The 12,524-nt window shown below is 41.7% G+C and overlaps 1 protein-coding gene across 16 annotated transcripts in view; it reads right to left on the bottom strand.

Annotated features, from left to right (window-relative positions):
* Positions 1-12,524, bottom strand: part of LOC129740085 (cGMP-specific 3',5'-cyclic phosphodiesterase) — a 338,821-nt gene that overhangs the window by 68,470 nt on the left and 257,827 nt on the right. For 14 of the 16 annotated variants that reach the window (XM_055731678.1, XM_055731686.1, XM_055731680.1 and 11 more), the window contains one exon: positions 9,335-9,439. In XM_055731678.1, coding sequence (XP_055587653.1) covers positions 9,335-9,439 — 105 coding nt within the window. The remainder of the gene's footprint in view (positions 1-9,334; positions 9,440-12,524) is intronic. The other 2 variants (XM_055731674.1, XM_055731682.1) reach the window with 1 other exon arrangement.

The following is a 12,524-nucleotide window of genomic DNA, read 5'->3' as shown; positions in this document are numbered from 1 at the left end:
GCACAAATGTTGCACCGTCTTTTATCTGACATCTGGGATACTGCAACATTCCCGGCCGACTGGATGCAGGGTGTCCCAAGGTCCCAACAAAAGGAGACCTGACAGAGTGCGGTAACTGGCGGGGCAAAACGTTGATCTGTACAACCCTCAAAGTACTCTGCAAAGTGATCCTGAACAGGATAAAGGAGAAAGTAAACGCTACACTCCGACGGCAACAAGCTGGATTCCTATCCGGACGATCATGTGTGGATCACAACGCTACGAATAATACTGGAACAAATCACTGAATTTCAGGACTCTCTTCGGTGTACACCGAAGCTGTATACATGCAGGACTCATCCCAGGTCCATAATGCTGAGCAGCTGACGAAAATGATAGTAGCGGTGTGCGACATGACCATGCCCAGAAGAAATACACCGAAGTGGTGGCGACGACCGGCTCACTGGTGGACTTCAGAAATAGCTGAGCTTCGTACTAGCTGTCTAAAAACTAGACGACGAGCTCAACGGGCGAGAAATGAAGCCGACAGAGAAACGAGAGGTGCCGTTTACCGAGCAGCCAGGGTGGCACTTAAGCGAGCGATTAAAGCAAGCAAAGAGAACTGCTACAGAGCGTTATGCCAGAGCGTAGATGATAACCCATGGGGCCAAGCCTATAAAGTTGCACTGGCGAGATTCGGTGGCCCAAGGTCGCCGACTGAAAAGTGTCCGGAAAAACTGAAAGAGATCGTTGCACATCTTTTCCCGCAGCATGGCCCGACGCAGTGGCCACTTACCCCGTACGACGCGGGTTCCCACGACATCGAGCCAGTAACGAATGAGAAACTTGTGGCTATTGCTAAGAAACTTGCGGTGAATAAGGCCCCTGGTCCGGACGGAATCCCAAATGCAGTGCTGAAGGTGGCGGTACAGACCATTCCGGATACTTTCAGAGTGGTGCTACAAAAGTGTCTCGACGAGGGAGCGTTTCCCAATTTGTGGAAAACGGCGAAGCTGGTGCTACTACCGAAACCAGGGAAACCCCCAGGGCACCCGTCATCATACAGACCCATTTGTCTGCTGTACACCCTTGGTAAGCTACTGGAGAGGATAATATTCAACAGACTTATTATCAACACAGAAGGCGAAAGTTGACTGTCGGACAGACAGTTCGGTTTTCGAAAAGGGAGATCTACGGTGGACGCCATCCAAATGGTGACAGAGTACGCGAAGCGCGCATATAAAAAGAAGCAGACAGGTGTTCGTCACTGCGCCATCGTGACAATCGACGTTAAGAATGCCTTCAACAATGCCAGCTGGGAAGCGATTGCCAAAGCGTTTCACAGGATGCGTGTTCCCAATACCCTCTGCAGGATAATAGGAAGCTTCTTCGAAAATCGAGTCCTGTCGTACGAAACCGAAACTGGGTTACGATCTACTGCCCTAACAGCGGGTGTTCCACAGGGTTCCATACTCGGACCTGTGCTCTGGAATGCCATGTATAATGAGATGTTAACGCTGAAACTACCAGCAGGCGTGCAGATATTCGGATTTACTGACGATATCGTGCTCATGATCACTGGCGAAACAATTGAGGAGGTAGAAGACCTTGCAACGGTGTCCGTAGATAGGGTTGGCATCTGGATGGAGGGAGTTAAGCTTCAAATAGCTCACCAAAAAACCGAAGTTCTGCTCGTGACCAATAAAAGAGTTGGGGGGCACACGACATCTTCAAAACAGCAGCTGAAATACCTTGAAGTAATGGTCGACAATCGCTTAAGTTTTGTTGCACATGTCAAATACTGTTGTGAAAGTGCATCGAAAGTCATCGATTCATTGGCCTGGATTATGCCGAACTGCCATGGTCCAATGAGTAGCAAAAGACGTCTCCTTGCGAGCGTAGCACTATCGAACCTACGATACGGAGGAGCGGCTTGGAGCTCCGCGATAGAGGTAGAGCGCAACAGATCCAAATTACGGAGCACACATCGGTTGATAGCCATGCGAGTTTCCTGTGCGTACAGGACCATATCAGCAGATGCAGCTTTTGTCATCGCGGGCATGATTTCCATCGACATAACTCTGGCGGAGGATATGGAATGTTACAAAGCAAGAGCTGTTAGAGGAGTGCGTAAAATTCAACGAGCAGCGACAATGCTCAAGTGGCAGGAGCAATGGGACGCATCGAACAACGCAAGATGGACGCATAGGCTAATCCCGAGACTTTCAGACTGGGTAAATCGGAAGTATGGAGAGGTCAACTTCTACCTGACGCATTTCTTTTCGGGTAATGGGTGCTTTAAGCAATACCTTCATCGGTTTAAGCTTATCAGCTCGCCTTATTGCCCGGAATGCGTAGAGACGGAGGAATCGGCAGAACATGCTATCTTTGTCTGCCCCAGGTTCAATTCAAGGCGTCAACAACTTCAAAATTTGAACGCTGAAAACATAGTGAGTGAAATGTGTCGCGACGAACAGTCGTGGCGTGCTATAGTCGACGAAATCTCGCAAATCATGCGCGATCTGATAAGAATCAGGAAAGATGATGAACGGAGAGAGCGAGATAGTCAACCAAATTTGACAAGCTAATGGAAGGTCTTGGGTATAACCCTAATCTGGACTCATACGTGTGGTGGGACTTAAAAGGTCTCACGTACTCAGCTACGATCTTTCCTGCAGCAAAAGGAAGCGGAGATACCATTCGGGGTGGTCGTGTCGGGATTCTAGCTTGGTAGTTTCTCAATCGGCCATGCCTTGGTGGTTAGAAATCCTGCGAAAGTGGTTGCTGTGACGGGCGCAAGTTACTTTGAAAGCGTTACCTAACCGGCACACGTTTCGAGGTCCCCGGGATAGTGGATGCTGTGACGGGCGTGAGTTATTATGAAAGCGTTACCTAACCGGCACACGTTTCGGGGTCTTCCGTACCAGTCTGATTGGCGATAGAGGAAAAGGAGAAGGAGGAAAAAGGAGAAAAAGGATAAAGCAGAACGATGATCAAGGAGAAATTGAGAAAGAGGAAAAGGGTGAGATGTATAAGTGCATGAGCACAGCCTACATGATGATGTAGTATCATAGGGTGAAACCAAGGGGCACATCTGGCACACGAAGCCCAAGGTGGTTTTAGTGGGACGAACCCACTCACGACACCCGGCTGTTATGGTTTGAAGTCAAATTTCCATCATGTAAAAAAAAAACAAAAGCTGGATTCCGATCCGGACGATCATGTGTGGACCACATCACAACGCTACGAATAATACTGGAACAAATCACTGAATTTCAGGACTCTCTTCTGCTGGTGTTCGTTGATTTCGAAAAATAATTGACCGACTGATCCATGAAAACATGTGGGCTGCTCTACAACGACGCGGGGTCCCAGAGAAACTAGTCCATCTCATCGAAGTACAGTACGAGGCATTTTCGTGCAAAGTTTTGCACGACGGTGTCCTGTCCGAATCAATCCCGGTAACTGCTGGAGTGAGACAAGGATGTATTTTGTCACCGCTTCTTTTTCTCATCGTAATGGATGAGATCTTGACTGGATCGATTGACTGTGGGCCAAACCGAGCATTGCCGTGGAATCCTTCGACAATGGAGCAGCTGAATGACCTTGACCTGGCAAACGATATTGGTTTGCTCGCCCATAGACAACAAGACATGTAGAGCGTACTCGACGACCTTACCGAAAGCTCCGAGGCAGCAGGTCTCAAAATCAATGTCGGTAAGACCAAGTCGATGAAATCAACACAGTAAATCCTTCCAATTTCGTGGTAGCTGGCAATTGGATCTCAAATGAGAAACTAAATCGCCGATGCCATCAAAGGGCGCTAAGGAGTGTATCGAAAATTAACAATAAACCTATTTGGGCATTCTACTTACTAACGCGTGATCGCGCATAGCTGTGATCACCTGTTTGTAGCATCTAGATTTGAATCATTCCTTTCTCTTAAAATGTCGCGAAATAAAAAAGAAGTTAAAATTCTTGTGTTGGACACTTGGATGCGAGAGAAAGTCATCTCGATGAATGAAGTGGCGAAACATTCCGGTATTCATCCGGCGAGCGTAAAATCCATCATCCACAAGTTCGAGGAACACTATACGTTCGATGATTTGCCAGCAAAAAGGCAGAAAACCTGGACCATCTGACCCAAATCTGGACAGTAACGTAATCAACCTCATCAACTGGAATCGATCGATGTCCATACGGGATTTGGCGAAAAAAGCTGGGACATCGATCGGAATGGTACAGCGGATCAAGAAGCGGAACAACCTGAAGACATACAAGAAACAGAAAGCGTCCAAACAAACGTCTGGAAGCTGTGTCATCGGATTTTGCAGAAGCCAGATGCGTGCATTCTCATGGACGATGAAACTTAAAGGGTGATACGGTCAAAATTTGGTCAGTATCAACTTGACGTATTTCTTTAAATTTTGCATTTTAAAAACCTGAACACCCCTCATTTTGAAGGTGTGTGTGTAGAATATTGCTCCTATTTTGATTTTGGAATTCACTCTTCAGTTGTCAAAATGCCGTCCAAGGAAGAAGAGCAGCGTATCAAAATTTTGCTCGCGCATCGCGAAAATCCGAGCAACTCGCACGCAAAGCTGGCAACATCGCTAAAAGTTGCCAAATCAACCGTTACAAATGTAATTGAAGTGTTTGGGGAACGTTTGTCGACAGCCAGGAAGTCTGAATCGGGGGGAAATCGAAAACCGGAAACCGCTGAGACGACAAAGAGCTTTACCGGTAGTTTCAAGCGAAACCCTAACCTCTCTCTCCGAGATGCCGCAAATAAGCTGAGTGTATCGTCTACAACCGTGCATCGAGCCAAAAAACGAGCCGGACTATCGACTTACAAGAAGGTAGTGACTCCAAATCGCGATGATAAACCAAATACGACGGCCAAAGCGCGATCCCGGAGGCTGTACACGACGATGCTGACGAAGTTTGACTGCGTGGTAATGGACGACGAAACCTACGTCAAAGTCGACTACAAGCAGCTTCCGGGACAGGAGTTTTATACGGCAAAAGGAAGGGGAAAGGGAGCAGACATTTCCAAGCACATGAAACTGTCAACATTCGCGAAGAAATATCTGGTGGTTTGGCAAGCCATCTGTACCTGTGGCTTGAAAAGCAGCATTTTCATAGCTTCCCGGACTGTCAACCAAGAAATTTACGTGAAAGAGTGTTTGGATAAACGTCTGCTGCCTTTCCTGAAGAAACACGAATGTTCCGTACTGTTTTGGCCGGATTTGGCATCTTGCCATTACGGTAAAAAGGCCATGGAGTGGTTCCCAAGGGCAAGAACCCTCCCAACACACCAGAGCTCCGCCTAATTGAGAAGTACTGGGCTATTGTCTAGCGGAACCTAAAGAAGACCAAAAAACTGCTAAGGACGAGCAGCAGTTCAAGGCAAACTGGCTTTCTGCGGTGAAGAAGGTGGACAAGGTGGCTGTACAAAATCTGATGGCAGGGGTTAAGCGTAAGGCCCGGCAATTCGGATTTTGAAAAGCGGAAGCTCTACTGAATATTTTTCCTGAATTTAATACTAATTAAACTTGAAAAAGAAACTTAATTTGATTTTTTAAATAAACGTTTTAACCGATTTACACGCGTTTTCTCTGACCAAATTTTGACCGTATCACTCTTTATGAAAAAGAGGAATCCAGTACTCTTCCGGGACCACAATTCTACACTGCAGCTATTGGGGAGGATGTGAGTGACCACGAGAAGTCGATTAATGAGGAAAAATTTGGCCAGAAATTGCTTGTGTGGCAGGTATTCTTCTCCTGCGGATTGCTGTCGGCGAGTTTCTTTACAAAAGGAACAGTAAATGCCGATATTAAGATATACTCATATTTTCATAATAGCTTAACTCTATTATTGTTGATTCGTGGGGGGATTGGACAGGGCATCAAACGATCGGAAAACTGATACACAAAGGATTGTGGGTTCAAGCCAGCCGGAGTATCTCGGCAATTATGGAATCATGTGTAAGGTACCAAGGTACCTTTCCAGGATTTTTTATTTGTTTCGAACAGTTTGATGTGAGGGAGATGATTCAAACCTGTCCCAAGCCAGTGGTAACGGACCCCTTGGTTGTGCTGCATTTATTGTTGATGAGTTAAGCATGAACAATATTTGAATGTGCGATGGAGACTTCCCGTACCGACTCGGGTCGAAAGACCTCTCAGCCACTGGTGGGTTCTCATACATACATACACACATACATACATACAAAAGGAACAGTAAATGCCGATATCTACCAAAAAGAGTGTTTGCAGAAAAGGTTGCTGCCACTAAATAAGAAACATACGACTCCACCATTGTTCTGGCCGGATTTGGCATCGGCCCACTACGCTAAATCCACTCTTAGATGGTTTGAGGATAACGAAGTAGATTTCGTTGAGAAAGATATTATCCCATCAAACTGCCCCCAGCTTCGCCCCATAGAACGATATTGGGCTATCGTCAAGAGAGTTTTCAAGAAGGATGGTAAGGCCAATAGGACCATGGCGATTTTCAAGAAAAATTGGAATGCTGCGGCCAAGAAGTGTGATCAATCAGCTGTACAAAAGCTAATGAGGCGCGTCAAGTCGAAAGTCCGAGAACATTACCAATAATTACTTTTTTACTTGTATTTCTTTATAAACAGAAAGAATAAGCATTTTAAAAAACTTCCAAACTGTTTCTTTGTTTGAATTATCAATAAAATCAATACAATGGAAAAAAAAATGTGTTTAAACTTATTTTCGATACACTCCTTAGAAGTCGAGATTCTGGAACGCAAGTGGAGAAGGATTGGGCACACGCTGCGAAGAGATGAGAACGAGATTTGCAGAGAGGCACTTGAATGGAATCCAGAGGGACATCGAAGGAGAGGCAGGCCCAGAAACTCGTGGCAACGAAGCCTAGCCGATAAAATCCGAACTGTCTACGAGAATCTTTACTGAGACCAAGTGAAGACGCTGGCTCCGGATCGTCAACAGTGGAGGTCTTTTACCACGGCCCTTGGCACCGGAGGATCGGCGAGGGAACAATAAATAAGTGTAAATAATTAAAATTCAAAAATCGTGCTTATCAAAATGTTAGGAATCTTTTACACTTATTCTGTGGACGTGTATCAAGGAATTTCACTTCACAGTCTTGACTATTGTAAATGTTTCAGCAAAATAAAACAACGTGTATTCAGTAATTTAACCTCATCTGACCCGACAGTTCTTTCTTGGAGCGCTTACAGAAATCAGAGATAAGTATTTCAATTTGGTGGGTTACAATACATGACTCTAAAAATAGAAAATTTAAAGTATTTTAGAAAACTATGAACGAAAATTTTAAAAAATTTGCTCGTTAGTAAATCTTTTCAAAAAAAGTTGTTCTAGACCTTGCAATAGATTCCGTAAATTGTGCGTTGGATATGGGAGAGTATTATCTAAATTGTGGCAAATTTTCAGAGATACCGATTTTTGTGGTCTAAAAAAAAGACATCGCGAAGAGGTAATAAGATTCCTCTGCTGTTCGCCAGGTTGACTTTAAAAAAATACTACACCCATAGAAGAGGTTGCAAAAATCCAATGCCTATTTAGCAAATCTCTGTGCCGATAATGCTCTGAAATGTGCACTGTGCCGAAGATGATATGTTTAAAAAACCGTAACTGGCATAAGGACTCGGCTCCCAACCAAAATGATGCATGACCACTACATTCACGCGAAACAAGAAAAACATTTTATGGGATTTCCTTCCTATTGGATAATTCATCCCAGAAACAAGAAAATAAAAATATAAACTACAGCGCCCGTAGGGAGAGTCGAACTCAAATCACCAATTATATCGTCTTGCAAGTCCGACATCCTAACCAGTGTGCTATTTGAGCTTCATGATGGACGAAGGATATTTGTCATAGGCTTTCTGCCACCGATCAATCACAAAAAAATAACGCACGACGGAGGCTTCCCGGCGTTTGGCCGCCTTTCAAGGTAGTCCTTTGTCTTGCGATGGTAACGGGAAAGGGAACGGGAGTGAAGGCAAAGGGAAACCCATTGAATGAGAACTGTGCTTTGCTTACTGCCTGCTATTACATACACACGCTACATATACACAGCTGCTAAAGCCGGGCAGCTTGGCTGGTGGTTGTTTGCCGGTGAATTGAAGCAATGTTTTTGTTCTTGCTTTTGCTACATACACACGCACAGCTTAGCCGTGGTTGTTTGCCCATGGATTGAATTGAAGCAATGTTTTTTTTTGTTGCTTTTACTGCATACACACGCACAGCTTGACCGTGGTTGTTTGCTGGTGGATTGAAGGGATTGAATTAGAAGGATGTTTTTGTTGTTGCTTTTGCTACATTCACACGCACAGTGCTCGGTTCGCTGGCTGCCTGGTGTTGGCCGGTATTTATTTCCATCCTTCTTCGTCTTGTGATGCGATAGGGAGGGACGTGAAAGCGTTTTTATTTTGTTTCTTTCAGACATACGCAATTCGGTTAACTTGGGAGATTAATGCCGGTGGGAGCAAATCGAATCAGCACCGGTCGCGTTATCTTCTTGTACCAATGATGCTATGTAATTGACTACACGCCATTGGCACAGAGGCTGAATTTTGGGTGTACATACCTACACAACATAAACACATTTGGGATCTAGAATTGCTCCTTGACCTGTCATAAAGCCCTATAGCGACTTTCAATTCGTTTGGTAACAGGGGTGCCTTATCAAAGCTCAAATTCGTGTTACATTTTTGCACTTTTATTAAATAATAAAACTCAACAAATCACTATGATACTGCCGTGATATGCCGAAGTGACCTATATGCCATGCTCAGAACTCGCCAATATGAGTGTTTATCTCCCTTTCCCCACTTTCCACTACTCCGGGACCACGCATGAAATTTGATCTGTTTATAGTATCATAATCATAATACTCGGCTTTAAAAATTATGTCAGCTAAATGATTCGAAATAAATTGATCTTAGACAAAGTGGATCGTTGACCTTAATTAAAAGCACTCATACAGTTAATTCATGCTGTGATAACGAAATACCAACAGTTTACTCAAAATAAAAAAAATAAAACACCAAAAATTTCGGAAAATTTGGATATTTTCAACATCTCTCTACATCTAAAACCCGTAAGCCATTTTTTTCGTTTCTTCTGAATATTTTGATGAAAAAAGCCAATTATTTCAGTTCAATAAGGCCGGACCAAAAATTAAAATTCTTCTTTTGACAGCTTGAACAAAATGTTCAATAACTAACTTCAACGAAGGCATTTTAACACTAATTAAGCAGCTTCCTCTAACTTCATTATCAACACTATTTGAATGAGGTGAATAGTTATCAACTATGGCTTGAAATACCAACCTGCCGGTCGACGACATCCTCCACGTCTGCACTGTGACTGGTGCGTCGCGATAACGTTTGATGAGCCTTTTCCGGCCGGTCCAACATCCGCTCCAGATGGTTCTGCTTTAGTCGAAAGGAGAAACAAAAACGAAACAAAAAACACACCGTAGAAGGGAGAAAAGAACAATTACAAAATAGAACATTAACAAACACCGAAACACCGTGAAGGTAAATCGTTTCCTCGTGGACAGGAAAATTAATTACAAGGCCTTGGCCCTTCAGTCTACGGAACGGACTGAGTGATCCTTTTTTTTCATTGCTACCTGTGTGAGCATTTGTGTGGGGGATGATGGTGTGGATTTAAAACCGTGATTAAAGGGTGCTAGTGGTGATTTGGTGGGATTATTGAGAGACTTAATTGGGTTAGTGCGACAACATAAAATGTCTGGGAAAAGTTATCTCAAGCTTGTTATTCATTATGTTTCCCGGTGACAGCACAATTTATCATCTCACCCGTTCTGATAACAAAAATGCTTCGAAATATTAGTTAATGTTGCTACAGTAAATTTTTAAAACGTTTTGTGTTTTCATTCAATATCAATTCGTTGGTTGCAAAAAAACTGACAATTTTAGTTGTTTTTGTTAGGAAAGTAGAATGGTAAATTGTTTTTTGGGTGTATGAATGAGCAATAACGGTTCGAAAGATCATGACGAGACAAAAAAAAGTTACTAGGGGATCAGGAAAATCTACCGGTGGGGACAAAAGTTGTGGATTGAAGAATTTGTATAAAGTATTTTGAAGAAAAATGTGGCAAAAACGCTAGCTGAACATTTCTGCCATTATTAAGTTTGAAATAATACAATTTCTTCAAAACATATCTATTTTCTTTAAATAGTCACTGTAGATTTTTTCGACCCCAAAGTAACTATTTCTTGTCTTGTTAAGATCTTTCGAAACGTATAATGCTCATCCGTGTACATTTGAAACAAGCTTTAAGGGGGGGGGTAGGGTCTAACGGGTAAAAAACACAATTTTCACGATTTTTTTCTAGAGCTATCGTTCAAAAAAATGTATTCAATATTTTTGCATTATACAAAACATTGTTAAGAGAACATTTAGTATTTTTTTCGTAGAAAAATAATGAAAAATGAACCGGTGACGGAGCATTTTCGAGGATACCTTTTAGAAAACAGGATTTGCGGTGGACACTGTATCTCAGCACAGAATCATCTGAAGTTAAAAAATCAGAGCAAAATATTTTTAATAGATGTTTTTCTGGACCCCAACGATTTTATTTAACTTAAACATTTTTTTATGAAATTTTTGTGGCTATTTGAAATAAAAACTTCGATTTTTCACGAAAAAATCCTAAATTTTTTTTTCTGTAAAATCTCCCGAAAGTAAAAAAAAAGAAAAAGAAAAAGTTGGGGTCTGGTATTTTATATGCAGAAAATATGTTCCAAATTTGAAAAGAATCGGATAAGTAGTTTTCAAATGACGATGTCCACGGACTTTAAAAATGTGCTTTCGAGAAAAACGCGTTTGAAGTTTCTGCTCTTGCTTTCTTGCAGTATTAGATAGGAGGAGATAAAAACCTATAATTTCTACAGTTTTGCTTCAACTGACTTGAAAATTTTACACAACATTCTTGAAATGTTTCACAATAAGAAAATAAAAAAAAAAATCGATTTTTTGAAAGTATTAGACCCTACGCCCCCCCCCCCCCCCTTAAGTAAGATTTTATACAAAACTAGCTGGCCCGGTAAACTTCGTTTTACCTTTAACTTAATTATTCTTTGAAAAATGTTTAACTTCATTTACACGTCTTTAACTTCTTCGTGCTCGTGTATCAATTTTCATCAAAAGTCGCCATAAAATTGTTCGAGTTGTGTTCCATTTCTAGTTGATTTTGCTTGGACGCCCTCCTTCCATAAGCATTCTCGAAACTATTATACAAACCATCTTTGACCCGAAACCCCCTCGGATACTAAATTTCACTTTATTCCGACCGTCCGTTTATACGTGATGGTGTTACAAAGAAAACGCCTCAATTTTTAAATATAAGAAAACGACGTTTTTCATTTTCTGTGTGTCATTTTATGTTTATTTTTCCCTCGGAAGATTTTATGTCCTATAGTGGTTTTCTCTCGTCTCGTCAATTGAAGATCTTTCGAAACATATATTGCACATCCGTGAGCATATGTCATACAATTTTGCCAGGCTCCTTCACCTAGAAGTAGGTACTTAGAATAAATTTGCTGGCAAGAACACCGAAAAAATATCGATGCTTTTTTTTGCAATGCTTCTAAATCAAATGTACGGTTAATTTTCTTCTGTACACAGTCCCAATTCACTCTATGATAAGTTTTTATTGTTTCAAGGACAACCTTAGAGAAAATTCAATGGACCTCACTAGTGAACATGAAGGTTAAGGTGGCTCTTGAACATTTACTCTGTAAGACATGATTTTATTTTAAATGCGTTTAACTATTGCTGATGTCGTTGTAATATATACTATTTCAATCCAATTTGAATAAAACAACTTAACAGTAACAGGTTTGAAGACGTTAATTTCAGCTATTAAAAACTATCATTAATCAAATTAAAAAAAAACAAATTAATTTTGATCCATACGAATTTGCAAAAAAAAAAACCAAAACTTGATCATTGAGTTCACGAGAAGTTTGTGATTAAAGAAGACTTAAAACTTTGTTAGAATCTCAAATTTGAAGAGAATCTTTTTTTCAAAAAAAATAGTTGAATCTGGTTTGCATGTTTTGGTATGTTTTCCAACATTTTTCACACATCACTTGAAATTCAGTAGAGTAGAGTGGGTAACGTGGGCCACTCTTCATATCTCAAATGTGTGTTGAGATGCAAATCTCAGTCCAACTGTCATCGTCGTCGCTTTGCATAAGCATATTTTCCTATATGTTGTCGACTTAAATACGCATCATACGCTTTTTTTATATATCAGCTTTTTTTTTTTTTTTTTTTTTTTTTTTGTAGCGGCCCACCACACTCCCCCACACCAAAAAGCTCATTAGAGCCCCCTGGTAATGGACGCTACTGTTCTCAGCATGTCTGGCAGCAACAAAAATTAATAAAAAACGCGGGCAAAATTTTACTCATGCTGAGAACTGAAATGTTTAAATTTAGTGCGAGGAAATGTAATGATAATACTAAATTAAATACTACATGGATCTC

This window comes from Uranotaenia lowii, chromosome 1 (assembly GCF_029784155.1).
Source record: "Uranotaenia lowii strain MFRU-FL chromosome 1, ASM2978415v1, whole genome shotgun sequence".
In the NCBI taxonomy this organism is placed as follows: Eukaryota; Metazoa; Arthropoda; class Insecta; order Diptera; family Culicidae; genus Uranotaenia; species Uranotaenia lowii.
The sequence above is the reverse complement of the archived record's forward strand: the minus strand, read 5'-3'. Positions and strand labels throughout refer to the sequence as shown.